The 21,295-nt window shown below is 49.9% G+C and overlaps 2 protein-coding genes across 3 annotated transcripts in view; one reads left to right on the top strand and one right to left on the bottom strand.

The window, feature by feature from the left end:
- ERFE (erythroferrone) overlaps positions 1-16,312 on the top strand; it is a 24,350-nt gene extending 8,038 nt beyond the window's left edge. The window contains exons 4-10 of the mRNA XM_027875794.1: positions 1,506-1,631; positions 2,558-2,660; positions 9,677-9,915; positions 10,456-10,564; positions 12,480-12,573; positions 13,481-13,559; positions 15,741-16,312. Of these exons, the coding sequence (XP_027731595.1) occupies positions 1,506-1,631; positions 2,558-2,660; positions 9,677-9,915; positions 10,456-10,564; positions 12,480-12,573; positions 13,481-13,559; positions 15,741-15,839 (849 nt within the window). The 3' untranslated portion in view covers positions 15,840-16,312. The remainder of the gene's footprint in view (positions 1-1,505; positions 1,632-2,557; positions 2,661-9,676; positions 9,916-10,455; positions 10,565-12,479; positions 12,574-13,480; positions 13,560-15,740) is intronic.
- Positions 16,313-19,688: 3,376 nt separating this feature from the next.
- ILKAP (ILK associated serine/threonine phosphatase) overlaps positions 19,689-21,295 on the bottom strand; it is a 34,394-nt gene continuing 32,787 nt past the window's right edge. For both annotated transcript variants that reach the window (XM_027875709.1, XM_027875708.1), the window contains 2 exons: positions 20,373-20,454; positions 19,689-19,967 (listed from right to left, as the gene is read on the bottom strand). In XM_027875709.1, coding sequence (XP_027731510.1) covers positions 19,827-19,967; positions 20,373-20,454 — 223 coding nt within the window. In that variant the 3' untranslated portion in view covers positions 19,689-19,826. The remainder of the gene's footprint in view (positions 19,968-20,372; positions 20,455-21,295) is intronic.

The raw sequence follows: 21,295 nt of genomic DNA on the forward strand, positions 1-21,295 counted from the left end.
AGATGGATAGATAGAAGATAGACAGACAGATAGATGGACAGATAGAATATAGATAGATGTATAGATAGAAGATAGATGGACAGATAGAAGATAGACAGACAGAGAGATAGAAGAGAGATAGATAGATGAATAGATAGATAGAAGATAGATAGATGGATAGATAGAAGATAGAGAGATAGAAGAGAGATAGATAGACAGATAGATGGACAGATAGAAGATAGATAGATGGACAGATAGAAGATAGACAGACAGGGAGATAGAAGAGAGATAGACAGATAGATGGATAGATAGACAGAAGATAGATAGATGGATAGATAGAAGATAGACAGAGAGATAGAAGAGAGATAGATAGATAGATGGATAGATAGAAGATAGACAGAGAGATGGATGGATAGAAGATAGACAGACAGATAGATGGACAGATAGACAGATAGAAGTATTTACTAAGTGCTTACTTTGTGCCAAACACTGTGCTAAGTCCTGGAGATGCAAATATAAGCAAGCCGGAAAGCCCAGCCCTCAAAGACATTCCGTTTCAATTGAGGGAGACATTCAGTAAAGGGCAGCTCTAAGGGTGGGGTATGAACAGCTGCCCAGTGCGTTGGCAGGAAGGCGACATCGACATGGGCACCTCCTTCCTGGTGAGAGAAGGGGAAAGCTCTTGGGAAGATCTTATCATGAGGGAACGCTTCCTCCCTGAGGAAGTCCTTAATGCCTGGCTGACTACCACAAGAAGGTTGGGTGTCACCTACTCCCACCCAGTGCATTGCGGGGACAGAATGAGTCATTCGGAGATGAGCAGGCGGCGATGTGTTTGATCTGTGTCTCATCACATTATCTCACCCCCCTAAGACACACACACACACACACACACACACACACACACACACACGCACACACGCACCCTCTCATCTGAACTCCCCTCTTCCTGCCAGTCAACCATGTTCTCAATATTCCAGCCGATCTTGTCTCCTCCCTTTTCCTCCCCTGATGTAGCCACTTCGAATCTCCTCCATCTTTCTACCTCCAAGATACCTCTCGTATTCACGCTATTTTCTCTGTTCACACATCCTAGTTCAGGGGCTCATCACCAGGCTTTTGCAGTAACTGTGACTGGTCTCCCCTGCCTCCTGTCTCTTCCTAAAGGGATCTCCCTGGAGAGAAGGGCTGACGGTTCCCCTGTTCAATGAATTTCAGTGGCTCCTATTGCCTCTGGCGCAGATGTAACTTTGTCTTTATCTGATCCTTGTTTTTAATTTCTATTTTTGTGAACTTTTCATAATATACATACATTTATATAACTTAGTATTTGTACAACATCTATAAATATGTACAAATACACACATAGGCATTTGTGCTAAAAAAAAAAAAAAGTTGAAGTGAAAAGTCTAGCTTGTGCTCCGTTTCTGCCCTCCTGGTGCTCAGGCAAGCCCCATTGTCTGTTTCCCACCTTCTAACGTGAAGTCACCTCCTTGGTTGATTCCAGCTTTTGGATTTTGTTATAGGAAGCCCCTGTCACCGAGAAGCCCCGAAGCATTGACCCCAGGGACACCTGGATGCTCTTTGTCAGACAGTCCAACAAAGGGGTCAATGGCAAAAAAAGGAACACTGGGAAATCCAAAAAGTACAAGGTGAGCATGGAGAGACCTGGGCCTCCCGGTGCCCAGGGGCTGCTGCTGGATTTGGACTCAGAGGACTGGATCTTGGCTCTGTCACTTTCTGTGGGACCAGGAGGATGTCACTTAATGCCTCCTGGCCATCAGTCAGTCAGCAAGTATTTACTAAGTGCATACTATGTGCCAGGCACCGGATTAACTGTTGGGAATCCAAATAGAGCAGAGAGAAAGACAGCCGTCCCCTTAAGCAGCTAACATTCTAAAAAACCCCTGCTTCCTATCTGACCAGCTGTGAGCGGTCCTTTGGCCTAGTGGCATCTTATTGCGTGAACTAGCCTCATCTGTAAAATGGGGATGACAACCATCACTTCTCCTTCAGAAGGGGAAGACCCGGAGCTCTATAGTCCTGAGTCTATTGTCCTGAAAACCCCAGAGCTCTATAGTAGGGCTTCTAACCTGGGGCTCAGGGATAGTTTTCAGGGAGTCCATGAATGTGGGTGGGAGAAAGAACCTTGAATCCTGGTCCTAGAGGGCAGGCATGGATAGGACTGATTGGGAGACATTAGCAGGAGACAGATATTGACTCAATTCAAAGACATTCCTAACAATTAGAACTGTTCAACTATGGGATGAAGTCCTGTGAGACAATGAGTTCCCCATCACTGGAGAGATTCAAGTGGAGGCTAGGTGACCACTTGTTAGAGATGCTGTAGAGGAAGTTTATGGCTCGGGCTAGGGGTTAGACATGACAATTCCAGAAGTTCTATTCTATTCCAAGGTTCTATGATATGCCATAAAACTGACTTCCAGAAAGCAAAAGGGAGGGATTTCATAAGGATTTGTTGGATCGAAATGGATTGAGTCCAACAGCAAGATTTTAGGAAAACGCTTGTCTTGGTGCCACTGGGCCTTGATGTTTCTCCTTGTCATTTGTCTTTCAGCTTGGGCTCCCTGGGCCTCCTGGACCCCCTGGCCCTCAGGGCCCCCCAGGGTCTTTCATCCCACCTGAGGATTTATTGAAGGAATTCCAGCTGCTGCTGAAAGGTATGGGGATCGAACTTCTGCGGGTGTGGGTGTGTGTGGGGGTCATAAGAGGACTTCCTGAAGGTGCTGAAGAGAGAAACTGTGGTCCAGCAGTGGACATGATGGTGACTCCATTGACCTTGCCAGGTGAAATGATTTGTCTAAGGTCACACAGGTAGTAAATGGCAGAAGCAGGATTAGAACTCAGGTCCTCTTGAAGCACTGAGATCTTTCCAATATACTGTGTAGCTTCATTACCAGTCGGTGGGCCAAAATACATTAAGGACCCACTATGTACTGTGCTGGGCACTGGGGGTGCAAAAAGAGGCAAAGACAGTTCCTGCTTATAATCTAAGGTGTTGGCAAGGGAGGGCTGTGAAGGGGGGAAGACAGGATCAGGGGCAGAATTTGAACTTTGATCTTCCTGACTCCAAGGCCAGCGTTCCATGCACCCTAGTAAGCTTTTGTGAAGATAGAAGAATGTTAGACCTGCAGTCAGAGGATCTGGATTCCAATCCCGATTTTATCACTTTCTAACATCAGGAGAGCCCCAATCTCAGTTTCCTAATCTGTTGAATGAGGGAGTTGGACCAGATGACCCCCAATGACTATTTGAGCTCTAAAAGGATGATCCTATGATCCTAATTGTGTTTCTGGGCTTCAGTTTCCTCATCTGTAAAGGGATTAATTTAAATGAGCTGTCTGATCTCTTCCAACCTCAAAACCTATGAACTTTTTGCGCACTATGTGCAAGGCAACTGTTATTTCCTGCTGACAAATAAGCCCAGCCTTGCCTGGTCTTTCTCTGGGTCCCTTTAGCTCCCTTGGCCAACCAGACCAGACAGCCCTCACACCCTCCTCCCACCTCCTGTTCCCGGAGCTGCTCCCTTCTCCAATCTCCAATCTCCTCCCAAGCCTTCCTTCCATTGTCCTTCTCTCTCACCCACTCCCACCTGGCCAAGAGTTGGCTCCCCATGTAACATTATATCTCACTTCCTTCAATTAACCCAACTCAACCGCGGACTGTAACAGGGGAGGGTTACAAAGAAAAAGTTTTCTCCATTCGCTGCTGCAGCTGTGTATTCAAAAACCTCAAGAGTCGCAAATAGAGGCATTCAGTAAGATAAGCTACTCTGGGAAAACCTTCTCCCAAGTGAGTCCCACACTCTCGCCACCCACCGAAAAGGGGGAGGCTGAGAGCAGGATAAGGCCAATTTAAATGTTTCTCATCATGCTTTTGATCCTGTAGTGGTTCAGGTGTTAAAAAAAGGCAGGATTTCCCTAACCCCATCCAGCACCCCGGGCATATCGTCTATACCTTGGTATGTCTTTGTCTTCCATGATGCACTCCCAAGGGATGACTGGATGCATAAGCCAAAAAGGAAGCTGGCTCTATCTTATAATGTGAGGAAGTATAGGTAATCTTCATGGGACAGGTTGGAGGGTTGGCTGGGCAGCTCCTGTGGAAGGAGGATTAGCTTAGCTTTCCTCGGCCTCAAGGAAACAACTAGGAGCAACCGGGTGGAAGTCACAGAGAGACTGAACATATGGGATGCCTTTGGAGGTCTTCAAATGGATGACCACTTTTAGGGAGTATTGAAGGAGGAATTCCCTTAGGAGTATGGTTTGGACAAGGGCAGCTAGGTGGCACAGTGGATAGAGTGCTGGACCTGGAGTCTTGAATTCAAACCTGGCCTCAGACACTTACTAGGTGTGTGACCCTGGGCAAGTCACTTCCCTCCGTTTGCCTGTTTCCTCACCTGTAAAATAAGCTGGAGAAGGAAATGGCAAACCACTCCATTATCTTTGCCAAGAAAACCCCAAATGGAGTCACAAAGAGTTGGACACAACTGCAATGACTGAACAATAGTAACATTAGCTCCCAAGGTCCCTTCTGCTTCTAAAGTCTCCATTTCTGTGCCACGGAGAGCATGGGGGTGCTGTGGGGCTCTGTGTGTGGACACTAAGCTGCTGGTGTGGGGCAGAGCCATAACGCTGAGGGCTGGCTCACCCAAGGGAGAGCCTCTTTCCAGCTCTGTCTGGGGCTGGGTCCCTGTGCCCCACCCAGCTCCCTGCAGTACTGTCTGCCCCACGCTGCTGATGGCCTCCTTGCACTGCCCAAATGAGATCTGAGCCATCACAAGCTCCCCTGGTCGTGCATGGCAGTCTACGGAGTACTGTGCCCCTTACTTGGTATTGAAGCTTATCTCAACAGGGCACGGAACATCCTCTGGTGTCCGCCCAAGGAACTCAGTGGTCCTGGAGTGGGAGCCCTGCTCCCACTGCCCACCCTCCATTCCCTGGTGCCTTAAGGTTTTTTGACTGTGACCCTGAAAATCCATGTGATCCCGCCCCTTCCTCCCCCAGAGGCTGCTGTTTCTGTACTCACGTTGAGTTTGTCTTCGGTGAGATGCGGTGACACGCAGTGAGACTGGGGCACCTCTCAGTGCGCTGATTCCATCTCTTCAGGGATCTATGATTTCATTGGTGGGGTGCTCAAGAATCAGCAGGAGCTGCCTGTTGCCTCTTGGATAAAATACATTCTCTGCCATTTTACACTCTGTGTCTAGTCAACCTTTCCAGTCTTCTTACATATTACCCTCCTTCATGCAGCCTCCATTCCAGCCACACTGGACTTGCCCATTGCTCTCCACACACAACAGTCCATCTCCTGCCTCTGCGGCTTTGCCCAGGCCGTGTTCCCTGCCTGACATACCCTTCTTCCGTACCTCTGCCCTGTAGAATCCCCACCTCGATTCAGAGATCACCAAGTGTGGCCTCCCACAGCAAACCTCTTCAGATCCCCCAAGAGGCCTCCACACTGGAGATCACTTTGTACTGACTTCAAATGGCCTTGTCTGGGCACACATTGAGGGCAGGTCCTTTGGGCTGGAACTATTCCTTTTGTTCTCTTGCAACAGTGCCTGGCCTATCAAAGGGGCTCCACTCACTGAGTGAATGAATAAGTGAGTGAGTGAGTGAGTGAAAGAGGGTGCTCCTTCACACCATGACAGACGATTTCATGTTTGGTAAGGCCCCGAAGCATCATGTACCGGTGGCTGGCTCTGGTCATCAGGTGCTCCAAACTCACATAGGCCGGTCCTTAACTCAGATGCCCCCTCCTCCATGCAGCCTTCTCTTACAAACAACTCTTTCTTTTCACTTCAGAACCACTGTTGGTCAACACTTTATTGATCTTTCATCACCGTAGCTGCCGGGCTTTCACATTCACTTAGGTGGGCATTCCCAAATGATGGGGTAGGGGTGGGGAAAGGTTGGCCCCCTCTGTCTGTGTTAAATAATCCTTGAGTACAGATACTGCAAAATAGAAATGCATAACCTACCAGTTATTCCAAATCAGTAATAATAATTTCAGTGTTTGTAAAGAAAGGGTATTCATGTGGGCTCATGGGGACCACTGTGAGATTAGGAGGGACGTGGAGGGTTGGGTTGTGACCTTGATGATGAAGCCACTTGACAAATTGAAGGAATCGAGTGTGTTCAACCTGGAGAAGAGAAGACTGGGGGGAGGGGACACGTGAGAGTTGTCTTCAAGTGTTTGAAGGCTCTCATGTGGAAGAAGCTGCCAGTGGTTCTGTCTTGGCCCAAAGGGCAGAACCTGGATCAGTGGTTGAATTACAAAGAGGCAGATTTAGAACGGAAATTAAGAAAAGAAAAACCATGAAGTTTCTACTGATGAGAGCTGCCCCCAAGTGGAATGGGCATCCTTAAGAGGTGCTTGGCTGGCGCCTGTCAATGGGGATCGCCAAGTCAAGGCTGGCTGATTCCTCACTGGAGATGTTCTAGAGGGAATTCTTGTTCTGGGAGGAGTTGGGCTGGATGTCTTCTGAGGCTCCTCCCACGATGCAGTGGGAATGGCAGCTAAGGACAGTCCAGGCAAGACTGGGAATGTTTGTCAGCAGGAAGTAGCAACTGCTTCAGACGGGAGGTGCCCACAAAGTTCATAGGTTTCAGAGTTGGAAGAGATCTTAGAGGTCATTTATGTATTGAAAGTTGTTGGACATACTAGGAAGAAAGTGTGTGTGTGTGTGTGTGTGTGTGTGTGTGTGTGTGAGAGAGAGAGAGAATGACAGAGACAGAGAGATGCAGAGAGACAGAGTGGCAGAGAAAGAGAGATAGTGGCGGAGAAAGAAAAAGAGACATAAGAATCAGAGACAGACAGAGATGGTGACAAAGAGAGAAAGACAGAACAAGAAAGCAAGAGGGATGGAAGGGGAGAGAGAGATGGAAGGGGAGAGAGAGAGAGACAGAGAGACATAGACACACACACACAAACACATACACACAGAGAAACAGAGATGGAGACAGAGATGATGGAAAAAGAGACAGAGTAAGAAACCAAGGGAAGGATGGAAGAAAAGACAGAGAGAAGACAGAGACACAGAGAGACAGAGAGACCGAGAAGAGAGAGAGGATCAAATTTAGATTCAGGCTATCATTTCACACAGAGACAAAAATAGCTCAGTAAAAATAGCGCCAGAGGAAATAGCTCGTTTGGACTGACGGCCTATAATTAATGCCACTCAAATAGGACAAGCTAAAATAATTCCACTATGCCTGATGGTGAGACTCAAGACTTCTGCCTGAGAATCTCAAGCCATGTTTCTTAACATCTCAGTTTCATTTCCTGCCTGTCATCAGTGCCCACCCCGGTGATTCACTCTTCTCCTCTGGCAGTGTGTGACTGAGCACATGCTAGGTGTCATAGTCCCGTGGGGGTGACTGGGTCTGCATCTATGTCTGTTTGTGTCCATGCTCATGTCCATGTGGGTGTGTGGGGGGTGGAGAAGTAGAGGGGATGATTCGTATTGCTGTGAATGCTTGCTCAGCACTTGTTAAATTGGGATTTGTTTTGGAGAGTTTCTGTTTCTTTACTGAGGGGACTTCATGCTTAGCCTGGAATGAGAAGGATCTCAGGTTCTGTTCCCAGTGGCTAGTAAGGACTCCTTAGACCTAATCATATTATGCCTCAATTTCCCCATCTGTGACATGAAGGAGATTAGCCTATTCGATCAAAAGGATTGGAATAACACTTGTGAGTCCCCCTGGAACCCTGTGATGAAAGAAAATAAACCAATACTATGTCATTCTTGATGAAGGGTGAGAAGCTTGGCATCGGGGGTGACCTTGGGTCCTTGAGGCCAGGCCAGCTGAGTACAAACCCTGGCGGGGACTGCCAAGCTGGAAAGGCCTCAGGCACAGCCGTGGCACCTCCGAGGGCCTGCTGAACCCCTTGCCCGAGCAGGCAGAGGAGAATCCTAAGATCCTGGGGTCCCAGGTCTTGAGCCAGATGAGACCTGACGCCATCTAGCTCAATACCCTCTCTTTCTGGAGGAAGAAGATGAGGCCCAGGAAGGTTGAGTGAGTTGTCCAAGGTCACACAGGTAGTGACAGATGGAACAAAGCTACCAGTACTCTCAAGACACACCCCCCCTCCACCAAGTCACAGATGGGTGTGGTCCACAGCAGCGATAAAGAGGCTTCAAATATGCCAAGATGTCACTTACCAGGGTACCTGAATGTCACTGTCCACAGTGTCCACTGTCCCTCCTCACTGCCCACAGAATAATGTTCAAAGGTCTTCCATGATCTGGGCCCAACCCACTCTTCCATTCTTATCAAGGAGGCTGGGGAGCGCAGTGGATAGAGTGTTGGACTTGGAATCAGGAAATCCAGAGTTCAAATTCTACCCCAGATACTTAGTAGCTATGTGACCTCTCACAGCCTCAGTTTCCTCATCTGTAAAATGGGCTCTGAAGTCTCTTCGAGGTCAGGAGCTATGTCCTGTCTCCCTGCCCAGACTGTAAGATTTGTGGGCAGGGACAGTCTCATTCATCTTTGTAACCTCTTCATAGCTAGCAGAGGACCTTACATACAGTAAGTACTCAGTAAATGTTGGTACAATTTTTGAGTAGCATCTGGTATTCAGTACGCGACAACCCAGGAGAAAGCTCGCTGAGAGCTGGGGCATTCCCAGCCTGGCCCAGTAGCTACTTCAAAAATGTTTGAGGAACGGGCAAAGATCCCTTCAGGTAAGTGTTGAGACACCACAGCTCAGCCTGAGTTTTCCTGTGTTAAAATTCGAGGTATGGTGACCCTAAAACCCACTGTTTTAGACCTTGAGCATTAGACTAGAAGCTCCTTGAGGGCAGGATGTTTTTTTACCTTTTTTGTATTCTTTTTCCATATTTTGTATTTATTTGTATTGTTTTTTTGTATATACTTGTATTTGCATTTTTTGTATTTTGTATTTGTATCTTGTATTTTTTTTTTAAATTTTGTATTTATAGCACAATGCCCCGCACGCAGTGGGTGCTTAATAAATGCTTGCTGACTTGGGCAGAGAGAATTCCAGGCCAGGCTCTTGTTCCTGTCCCTGATGCTTACTAACTAACCCCTCTGAGTCTGTTTTGGCCCCTGAGCTGAAGTTTCTGACAGGAAAGAGGAGAGAAAGGGGAGAATGGGGAAGAGCCAGAAAGTTGGATAACTTGGGTTCAAATCTTGCCTCTGACAATTACTACACAGGTGGCATTCCTAGGCCTCAGTTTCCTCAACTGAAAAATGAGGCCTCTGAGGTTCCTCTCAGCTTTAAACCTGTGCCTGCACTTCTGCCTGGGGCAGGAATCCTTAACCCAGAATCCCAGGAGGGGTTTGGAGAACCGTTTTCCCAGATAATCGGCTTGCTTTGCATTCCCACACCCTTTCTCTTACCCATTTTCAAAGCTGATGCTGAGAAGGGGTCTGTAGGCTGCTGCAGACCCCCTGCCCTTGGACCTCGTGGTCCAGGACACAAAACAGGCGAAAACTCTAAAACTTCCTTTTCAGGACACTTGGTGAAGACGCCAACCTCAGGCGGGGGCATGGATTTTCCGGCCCTAAGGGGTCTCCCCTTCCCTTGCCCCTACCCCCAGACTGTGGCTGGTTTGCCCCATGCTTGGTCCTCGTATCCCCCTGTAGTTATCTCAGGGCCAGCCCACAGTAGGCACTTAAGGAGTTCTGGGTCATTCTCTTGGCAGGGGCGGTGAAGCATCGGGAGAAGATGGGTCTGAAGCCGTGTGAGGACTGTGGGGGCCGGGAAGCTGAGGCTGAGGTGGAGGACAGGGTGGCCGAAGAGGAGGACGTCCTGGCCCTGGTAACCGGGTCCCTTGCACAGAGCTACAGACCTCACCGGGTGGAGGCCGCCTTCCACTGCCGGCTGCGAAAGAACATGTCCATAGAGCGGCGATCCCTCCAGGAGCTGCAGCAATATTACCTGGTGAGTGGGGACCCGCGGGCCAGGCCACTCAGCTCTGGGGCCCCTCCGTCCGGTCCGTGCTCCCAGCCCAGTGAGGCAGCAAGAACAGCCGACATTCCAAGAGCACAGTAAGGAACAGACGTGTGCCCATCTGCTCTTCACAAATGACCCACACAACCTCAGACAAGGAGCCCAGGCATTCACTAAGAGGCCCGTTTCTACAGATGAGGGGATGGAGTCTCAGAGAGGTTCAGAAATTTGCCTACAGTCACACAGCTCCTAAGCGGTGGGGTGGGATTTGAATCCAGGTCTCTGCTGTCTTGAAGCCCACTATTTGCCTCTGCTTCTCCGCAGAGTGTACAGTCAGGGAGCATAGAGCGTGACAAAGTCCAGGACCTGGGAAGCACCTGCCCACCTCCTCAAGGGCACCTGGCTTCCCACGTGTGGCCACAGGTCACCCTTCCTGCCACCTTGGGTTCCCAGACAACACAGCTTCCCACACTTGCAAAGGCTTGAAGAGGCTCAAGCCAAGACACTGAAACTGAGATCTGTTTTTTCCAGCCTGGAAAAGAAGGATCGTTTCACCGAGGTCTGGGGCTGAACATCACCAGCGGTCAGTACACAGCCCCCATCACTGGATTCTACACCTTTGCCGCTACCCTGTACATCGGTAAGACCCGAGCCCCTGAGCAAGGAGCCTTGGGTCACTCTCGCCTTTAGATGATTGGCAAAGAACAAGCCTGGACTTGAAATGATGCCAGGCGGTAGAATGGGGACAGGTTGGCCTGAGAGTGAGGAAAACCTGGGTCTGAATCCACTTCAGGTCCTGCACAACTCTGGGCAAGGCCTCTGACCTTTCGATGTTTCCCTACGTGTAAATGGGGGGCAGGGGCAGGTTCCAGACGGCCTCAGATGAACACAACTCCATGGTCAGATTCACTCCACTTCCTCATCAATTCAATTTAACAAACATTTTACCTAGTGCTGTGTGCAAGAAGCTACCCTAGGCGTGGTCATACAAAGAGGACTGATTTAGTCTTAGCCCCTAGCTTCTAGGAAGCTTACAATTGAAGAGCAGGCACGCCCAAGGAGGTATGATAGGAGATGTTGGGTATGATTGGGGCAAGAATGGGAGGAGCTTCAGCCTGGGGCAAGAAGCGGCCGTTTATGACCAATCTCCATCCAAAACCTGCCTTCCCTGACCCCCTTAACGCCAGCACCTTCCCCTGGAGATCAAAGCTTGTTTACACTTAGTTTGCAAAGTATCTTCCCCTTAGACTGGGAGCTCCTTGGCAGCAGGGACTGACTTTGCCTTTCTTTGCATCTCCAGTGATTAGCACAGTGCCTGGTACATGGTAGGTGCTTAATACATGCTTGTCAACTTGAACTGTTGACCTGAGGAGGACCTTGAAGGAAGGGCAGGATTTCAGTGAGCAGAGGTGAGGAGAGAAGACATCCCAGGGATGAGGGAAAGCCATGACGTCACAGACTTAGAATTCTGTTTGGGTCTCAGTTTCCTTATCTGTAAAATGAGGTTGTGGCGATGGGGGTTGGGGTGTTGGAGGTGACTAATTCCCAAGTCTCATCTAGCTCTGAATCAATGATGCTCTCAGAATGGAGGTCTGAGAGGTTCTGAGGCAGAGTTCATAGGACCATAGCTCTAGAGCGGAATGGTAGTCCCTCATTTTACACATGAGGAAACTGAGGCCAACAGAATGATACAGCTTGGCCAAGGTCACCCACCTAGTGGGTAGCAGAGCTGGGATCTGAGCCTGGGCCCTCTAACTCACATCTGGTGGTTTTCCATTGTACCACATGTCCGTCTTAGCTGAGGACGGGTACACCAAAAGTTGGAGGCAAGGTCTCGGCTTCTGCATAAAGGAGATCACAGTTGCGCTTTCCCTGCCCTGGTCAGACCCCATTAGAGGTTGTGCCCATTTCTGAAGGCCACAGTCTAGGTGGGATTTGTACAGTAAAGGGAGACTTGGCTGGGCTAGGAATTTGAAAGTATACCACAGGGCAGGGGCTCTTCACAAAAGATAAAGGATTGTAAAGGGAATCAATTATGTTGAAATAAAGGTGTAATTTTCCCCCATCCAAATTCGTGGATCCCCTGAATTTATCTGTGCCTGCCAGGTTAAGAATCCCTGCTGTCGGGAAATGGATTGAAGGAATTGGGGAAGAGGAACCTCAGAGGGTGTGCAATTGTTGCTTTCTAATATGTGAAGGTCTCTCAAATGGTAGAGGAGATGACTAGCTGGGTGGCCCTGGGCAAGTAACTTAACCTTTCTAAGAGTCAGTTTATCATCTGAAAAATGTGAAGGTTGAACTACACAGCATCTCTGGCCCCTCTCAGTTCTAAACGTCGTTGTTCTCCAAGCTTCCAGCTGGTTCTCCACTTGGCCAGTTTTGCGGGTGACTGCCCAGCCCCACTTCCTGGCCCCCTTCCTCAAGATTGCCCTGTCCTATCTACACCCTCTCCTCACTGTCTGCACAAGCCGGTTTTCTCTAGATGTTCTCCCAGCTTCCCTCCGGCTGGGGGGGGGGTGGGACACACTAGTGACCCGTCTTCTCTTGCTTGGCAGTGCACGGTGGGGACCATCAGAAGAAGGGGCAGCCTCGGTCCCGGGACCGCCTGCGGGTGCTGATCTGCATCCAGTCTCTGTGCCAGCGTAACGTGTGAGTGTGCATTTGGAGGCACAGCCAGCTGGCCCCATCAGATAACCCAGCAATTCTGCCGTGGTGGCCAGGAGGCGTGGGGCATGGGTCCCAGGGTGGAGATACCAAGGGCCACGCTGGCAATGGCAAGGTTTGAAGATGGCTTGCTTGAGGAAAGTTAAGAGGCTCAGACAACTGCCTCGTCCCCTTTGGCTCTGATTGGAACGTTCCAACACCCAAGTCCTGCGTTGTAACCCAGCCTCTGACACAGCCCAGCAGATTTGTTCTAAGCCTCAATTCACCAATTCCCAATTACAAACATAGCTCTCATCCTGAACTCAGGAGCACTGTAGATTTAAAGCCACAAGGGACCTTAGAAGGCATTGAGTCCAGTGTGGAAACTGCTTCAGAGAGGTTTTGATTTGCTCAGGGTCACACAGCTATAAGTGCCTAGCCGGATTTGACCCCAACACCCAGTACAGTGCCCTATCAACCATGCCACACTGCCCCTGTAGCGATGTCTTCTGATAACTAGAGAGACACTTTGAACTTTTAGTCAAATTTATAACAGAGAAGTAAATAAAACACAAACAACATAATTACGGGGAGAGAGACCACTCACAACTTGGGGGTGTCAGGAAAGTGTTGCGGTAGGATGTGACACACAATCAGAGCCTGAAAGAAAGTTAGGAGATTGACCTGAGGAGGGAATGCATGACAGAGGTGGGAGTACTGCCTGTGCAAAGAGATACTGGTGGGAGATTACAAAAAGAAGTTGAGTGAGCCTGTCAGGGCCCCCTGCCTGCGATGGGCCCCTGGGCTGGGATCCTGGAGAGAAACGTGCACTCCCCGCAAAGGGGATGTTCTCTCGGTAGCATCGCATCCCAAGCTGGCACTGACTCCTCTCTCTGTCTGTTTGGGCTCACAGATCTCTGGAGGCCATCACTGGCCTGGACAACAGCAGTGAGCTCTTCACCATCTCAGTGAACGGAATCCTGTACCTACAGGTAAATAATGAGGGCCCAGGGCGGGGGGGGGGGGCTGCAGAAATAAGCTGCTCCCACAAATGCCACCTCTGACCCAATCCTCGCAGGTAAAATCAGGGGGTTAAAGCAGAACAGAGCTTAGTTAGGTCATCCAAACTGTACCCCTTCCACCTTCCCCATTTTACAGAAGATGAAACTGAGGCCCCCCAAAAAGGGAAAGCTCTGAGCCTCCAATTCTTCATCTGTACAATGGAGGATAAGGATGCACCATCTCACTGCGGAGGGAGTGCTGTGCAGCCCACACAGTGACCCGTGGATTCTGCCGACAGCACCTCTCTTCTCTGTACAATCGTCAGCAACGGGGACAAAGACTAGAGACCTGCAGCTGGAATGGATCTTGAAGGGCACTGGGTCCTTTTACAGAGGGGGAAACTGAGGCTGGGGGGGCCCATATGTCCTGACCTTCCCCGAGTGTCCTTTCCCTCCCCCCTAAACAATCACGCATATACCTCCCCACCTACATGTTGTGTCTACCTAGAAGGAAGTAATCAGTCAATAAACAAGTGTTTATTAAGCACCTACTACACGCCGGGCACTGGACTAAATGTTGGGGATACAATCAAGAAGACGTGCGCAAACTGGCATTTACAGAATTAATAGAGAGTACACTTAGGAGGGAGGGGGAGGCCCTGAGGCACAGAAGCTTCTTGAGGACAGGGGCTGTCTTTGCAGCCCCCCCCCCCATTTAACCCAGTGCCTGGCACATAGTAGGTGCTTGTGAGAGGCTTATCATACTGGATTCGCTCTTCTCCAAAAGTGGATCACCAAGTGATGGATTTTTTTCAGATCATCCACTGAGATGAGGAGGGGATGGCATCTGCCATTTATGTTCAAACCCTGCCTTAGACACTTATCACTCCCAGCCTCAGTTGCCTTCTCTGTAAATTGGGATAATAACAGCATCAACCTGCCGTGGTTGTTTCGAGGATCCAGTGAGATATGGAAAGTGCTAACGCGCTCTATAAACATGAGCTATAGACGGGAAGATGGATGAGTGATTCAGAGAGAAGGTGCTCCAGGGAAGAGGCCAGTTTATATAAATGCATGGTGGTGGGAGATGGCCTATTAAATTGGGAGCATGGCCGATCATCCATTTTGGTTGGATCCAAGCGTCTGAGAGAGGAAGTATTACGAATTACAGATGAAAGGGTAGGTGGGAGCCAGACTGCAGAGAACTCGAAATGCCAGCCGAAAAGGGAGCCAAAGAACATTTCCAGAAGGCTCAGGATGACATGGTTAGATCTGTGTCTGAGGAAGACGATTCTGGCAGCTGTGCAGAAGGAGGGACTGGAGAGGGTACAGACTGGAATCAGGGAGACCAATTAAGAGCCTCTGCTAATCAGCATCCAGCATTTATTAGGTGCCTAGTGAGTGCTAGGCTCTGGGTGCTGAGGATACAAAAGACAGAAATGAATTAGTTCCTGTCCTCAAGGAGTTTCCATTCTATTAGGAGAGACAACCTATGCACAAACTATGTACTAGGTGATTTGGGGAGGTAGAAAGGGGAGGTGATTCTTCTAAGAGGTGCTCGAGCTGAAGCTTAAATTAAGAAAGAGAGGGCTTCTGATGAGGTGGGAAGAGAGTCTACTCCAGACCCGGGGAGCAGCCGGTACAAAGGAAGGGAGATGGACGTGGACCGCTGTGTGTAGGAAGAGAGGAAAGGCCATTTTGGCTGGACCGCTGAGCGTAGAAGGGGGGCAGGCTGCAGTGGGCTGGTGAAGGCCTTTAGATGCTGGTGACGTTCCTATTTTATCCTAGAAAATGAAGGGGGTCACCTGGGTTTGTTGAGGAGGGGGAGTTACATGAACAGACCTGAGTTTGGGGAAAATCCTTTTGGCAAAGGAGAGAATGGGCTGAAGAGTGGAGAGTTGAGGCAGAGACCTCTTAGGAGGCAAGTGTGGTAGCCTAGGCCTGGACCGTGTTGGTATCCACGTGGACAGAGAAGGCGATGGTGCCATGACGTGTGGCCACTGACACGACTTGGGACTGATTGGCTGTGGGCTGATGGACAGCAGAGTCAAGGATGCCTCCAGTCCATCGCTCCTTTTTCCATGTCAGTTTTCACTATCAGAGGCAAAGGGACCAGGGCACGTGTGGACAGAAGCTCCTCACTCATTCTCCCTGTTACATCTCCCCCTGCAGGCTGGTCAGTATGCCTCCGTCTTCATAGATAACGCTACCGGATCATCTCTCACCATCCGCAGCGGTTCGGATTTCAGTGCTGTTTTCTTAGGGGTATGAATTCCTTGAACCCTCAAGCGACTCCAGTGTCTTCATCTCCCTTTTTCCACTGTAAACTGAAGTAGCAGCAAGTTTTCCTGGGGAAGGAGCCAAACTCTTCCCAGTCTAGGTGCCGCCTCGCCAAAGACTGCCAAACTTTTTGACCTCTCTGCAAAATGGCCACCCCACCTCACTCCAGAGACAACCTCTACAAGACGGTGCATTAGGGGTTGATCGATCGAATACTTCGAAGAACAGAAAAATGAGTGATCTATGTATGAAGACTGTTTTCTCCTGTGAAAATGAGGTGTTTGTGTAGCATTTGTCATGAAAAAAAATTTTTTTGAATCAACTTACTGGAAATCTAGCATATATTGATTTCTGGTCAGACTAACCCTTCTAACTTCTCTGTAAATTCCCCGTCTTGCCTTGAGAGCTGATAGGTTCTGGCTGCACAATCTGCTGGACAGCTACCAAATGCCTTAAAGCTATACTCTTCTCGCTTGACGAGGTGGTTTTGGTTAATGTGGGAGAGATCTTACTTGCATTTTCCATCTTACAGTTAAAACATCTGTCACCCAGCCCAAATCAGTGGGTTCAGTTAACTCAATTCCTCGTCTCCCTGAGGATGAAGGTGAAGTTGGTTTGCACAGGGCATCCAGGTGAAGGGAGGGGGAAGATGTTCACCATCATGCCTGCTTGAGGGCAAGGGAAGAAGCTACATGCCTCTGAGGCTTACTATCCTGCAAGCTCACTCAATCCTCAGATGCACTGGTCCTGCCCAGTGACACCAGACGCGGGAATGCAGAGCACGGCTATTGCTCACCCCACTCACTGCTTTTCGTCTTCCCTGGGGATTTCTCCCTCCTCTCCTGTGACTTAGATCTGTCTACAGAACCCACGAAGATGGCTGTTAGCCCTGAGGGTCAAGGTGAGCATGGACTCTGGCTGTGGCTGGCCCCATGCAATGTTGGAATAGCCCATAACCTCGTTAGGCATTTGTGGCAGGGAGGGGTCCCAGTCTGAGGCTGGTTTTCAGGCATCACTCATGTCCAGAGCCTATGGAGTTAGTTCATGAACCTTATTTTCATCTAGCAGAGATGACTAGGACTTGTTTTCCAAATGGTTTTTCCTTCTTTACTAAGTGGAAGGATGACTTTTTCCCATCCCCAGTAAGATGCTGAATCACTGTGGGGCTTGATGCATCATCTGGGAGGTCAGGCTTCTTATACAAATTGGGTTTGGGTTGTAACCCTGGGGGCTCAAGAGCTGAACACCCAAGATGAAGGTCTCCTTCTGGTACCAAATTGGCCCCATCCTGCCCTTCTGCTTTCCTGTTGGCTTGGAAACTACCACTGGGAACCATTTCTTCATCTAACCCACCGTGGCTGGCAATTTGGACATAAGGTAGGAGGTCAACAGGCTTGCTGATGCAGAGCTGGAAGGGACCTTAGAGGTTAAGTCTAACCCTTCACTTTAGGAGGGACTGAGGCCCACAGAGGCAAGGCCAGGTCACCCATCTAGTAAGCAGTGGCCAGACCAATAGGTGAGGCAGCTTTATAAAGTGTCCCCTGTGGGGTGGTCCTGCCATTTCTCTCTAATGCCCAGAGGACAGTTCAATCTCCCACCATGAAGATCAATGGACCTTCACAGGTGGCTCAGTTTGACTGGCTGCACACCGCATCTAGTTTTCCTCTCAGGTCTGTCTGATCCTGACCCAGAAGAATGTTGACCCAAGTACAGAACTGTTGCTCAATGGCTCCTTTGGCCCTTGTATGGCTCGGAGCTCCTGGCTGGGAATGCCAGACACAAAGCCCAGCAGACCTGAAGGAGCCTGCTGGGCATGACCTCTAAGGACATGGGGAGGCCTGGATCAGTCGGTCGGCTTAGGGGGCATGTGAAGAAGGCTAACGTTAGGTAGTTTTCAAAGTTTATCCTCTTTGCTCCCCAACCCCAGAATTGCCGAAGAATGAAAACATGACAGACAGCTGCAGTGAACCTCTAAAGTACAGAGACCCTGATTTCTCAGTAAAATGTGTACCCACCCTACCTAGAAAGTGTAACAGGCAATTAAAAAAGACCTTTTCCTTTCTGATAAGGCGGCAAGGAGGCCAAACCCTTCCTCAGATGAACGTTTCCAACAGACACACGTCAAACAGCTAGACTTTCCCTTGGAAAAACCCAAACGTCAACTTCATTCTCATCAAACTCTACGTATTACGTTTTGTGGAATTATATTTATTGTACAATATTGTCAAGCGGATGGTATTTACGTGACTGCTGTTCTGTGTGGGTGTTGGAATGAGTGCTTGAGAGCTAAATGTGGAAAAGCAGGGAACACCGAGGACATTTTGCAAGCAAGGAGACCAGCAACCAGCAAGAGGCACCGGCCTCTTCCAGAGTTCCTGAACGACAGAGGAGACAGACGATGGCAGAGTTGGGAGCCTAGATCCTAAACTTCTAACTGACTCTAGCCCAGGCCCTGTAGGGCTTCACCCCAGGACGCTGAAACAAGGCTAGACACTTAGTGAGCCCACCTATAACTGGCCTCTGCAGGACTCTGCCCCCACCCCAGCTCCCCGCCTCCTCCCACCAGAACTAGCCCCTGGGGCTGCGAGGGTGAGTGAAGGCTGTGGCTAGGACAGAGCCCACAGGCTTTGAAGGCTACGGGTCCAAGCCTGCCCTGCTCCTTGCTCTGAAAAGACTGAGCCTCTGGGAAGTGGAAAGACATCTCTCAAGCACGACGTCTGGGTGGTATTTTTTCTGCACAAAGACATGAGTTAAATAAATGCAGTGCTATTTCTTCACTGACTGACTTTATTTTCACCCGATGAGCTTTTTTCTCAATGCTAGGATTCACGCTAAGAGAAGGCTGAGGTTTGCCAGCCCCAGGCTCTGGTCCCTATTTTCTCAGGCATAACTGAGATAGGGGCTGTACACAAACTAGCGAATTCTTAGGAAAAGTATGTCCGAGTCTGCTCTGAGATCCTTCCACTCATGAGGATTCAACAGACTCAACTCAGCCAAGTGCTGGCTTGCTTCTCTTCCTAGTGTTTGGGGGGGCTGTGGAGACAGAGACGAAGAACAACAGGGCTAAGGATTTCCCAGCGTTGGGGATGCTGGCAGGACACGGGCCCAGGCAGAGAAGGCTGCATGGGGGCAGTGACCTCTGAACAAAGCCAGAAGAGAGGATGGAAGAGGTGGGGACAGGCACCTATTCTAGACACGCGGTCACGGTCCCTCTGAATGGTCAGGAGACAGGAGGCAGGAGGTGTGTCCTGAGGGCGCACTGGGGATTCCTGGTGATCGTGCAGGCCACTGAACTGCCTCACATGCACCTGTGTCTCTCCTCCTCTGCCCTCAAAGCCTAACCGCAGGGCCTCCCTCATCTATCCCTGCCCACTCCCCACAAGTCTGACATTTTCCTTGAGCAAGACCGTCCAGCCTAAAATGCTTTTCTAAACCCAAGCCCAGGATGGAAACATTTTAATCTCAATTCTGTAATCCACTGTATGAGCTACCCCTTCCAACTCTGTGCCATCTGCAAACCCATTAACCTTCACATTTATGCCTTTATTGAAGCTACTAAAAAGAGCTTGGTCTTACACTAGAAACCAGCTGTCGGGCTGATGGCGAGCATTCATTGACACCCTCTCAGTCTACCAAAATCAGCCTAACAGGGTTCCTTCTATCTGCTACAGAAGGACAATGCCTGGCTGGCTGGGGGGTCAGGACCATCCATCTGGGAACTTCAGGGATTCTCTCTCAGGTGCAGATTCAGTTATTAAAAGGCTCGGGGAGTCTACACTGAAATACCGTGTGACATTTGGCTAAAATCTGAAGACCATGCCATGAAGTGAGCTAAGCGGGTTAGAAAAAACAAACAAACAACCTTTATTTACAACCAGAGCTTGGCGGAATACTCAGAACACATAATGCGCACACATGAACCTAACTTTTCTCTTGAATCAATGCCATGCTGTCCTCTCTGCTGCCTGGCGCCTTCCTTCACTTCCCTATCCGCACGACCATCACGGTGACGTTGTCTGCAGAGCCGCGCTGCACGGCCTTGGTCGCCAGACGGTTGCAGGCAGCTTCGTACCTGGCATCGAGGGCCGACTTCCCTTCCCGGGTCTGGATCTTCTCATCCTTCTCTCACAGATGGAAAACCAGCAGTTACCAAACGTTGTGTTCCCTGGCCCTCTCACTCATTATTCCCAAGGAAAGATGCGCGGGGAGCACAGGTGCCACCCTGGAGTAGTCCGGGGGCCAACTGGTGACTGAGACTCAGAGACGAGACCCAAGTGCCTTCCTAGGGCAAGGACGGGTGGGGACAGCCCACTGGGTGCAGGGGGACAAAAAGTCTGGGAGATGGCATCAAAACACATTAAATGACATCAACTATAGTAACTCCCATTTATACAGCCACATTTTAAGGGCTGACAGGGCCCCTTGGCTGGTAAGGAATGGAGAAACAAGGAAAACTTTTCAGTTCTTTTCTGAAAACTGAAGTGTACAAGACCAGCCTATGCCCCCAGGACATCAATCTCCTACCTCAAGGCAGGACAAGATGAAGGTCACAGCTTCCTCAGGGGTGAAGACCTTGAAGAGCCCATCACAAGCCAGCATGATGAACCTGAAAAGAGAGGGGGTGAGGGGGGAATAAATAAATAAATAAACAGACAAGACACATGCACAGAGACACACACATATACCCCCTGCAGAAATGGACCAAGCAGTTAGAAAGCCTGGGTCCTTCCTGACCCTGGGCCTTGCTCTTTTTTCATGACACATCCTCCATGTCCTCTGCACCCTCAGTGCTTTTGGGGGGCCCCTTTAGGAGTGACACAGATGCTGGGGAGCAGACTGAAGAGAGTGACCAGGACAGTCAGGGAGGGGATGTCCTGTGGACCATCCCTTTTCTGTTAACTGGGTTCGCTGTGCACTGTATGTACATTAACTTGCTACCCAGGGCTGTGACCTCGCTGGATGGACACTTACTCTACTAATACAGACCAGTAACTGTCTGGTGAGAAGGGGCGGAGGCCCACACACAGAAGGCCATCGCCCCGGGGATCTTTAGCCTGGAGAAAGAGAGTCAGAGGTTGACAGTGGCTGCTGTCAAGTCAGGAAGGCGACTTCCTGCTTGGCTTTGGGGAAGAGATGGGGCAGAGTTTCAGAGGCAAAGATCTCTGTCTGGCCACAAGGGAAAGCTCCACCAGGCAAACCAAGGTCGCCAGGAAGCAGGGCCATGGAGGCTGAGCGCCCAGAGGACCTCGCCAGCCCCTCCGAGCTCCGACATGAAAGGCCTCAGATGGAGGGGATGGGAAAGCGGGAGGTGGGACCCACGGAAAGCTGCCCTTCAGAGAGAGCCTGCCCTGCTCCTGGAGCTCCGTGCCATCCAGGGGGCCCCTGGAACATGCTGCATCTGAGCCCAGGCCGGGGGCTGGAGTCACAGCCCTGAGGCGCCGAGGGTC

The sequence above is a fragment of the Vombatus ursinus genome, unplaced genomic scaffold (genome assembly GCF_900497805.2).
Source record: "Vombatus ursinus unplaced genomic scaffold, bare-nosed wombat genome assembly UNPS02014810.1, whole genome shotgun sequence".
In the NCBI taxonomy this organism is placed as follows: Eukaryota; Metazoa; Chordata; class Mammalia; order Diprotodontia; family Vombatidae; genus Vombatus; species Vombatus ursinus.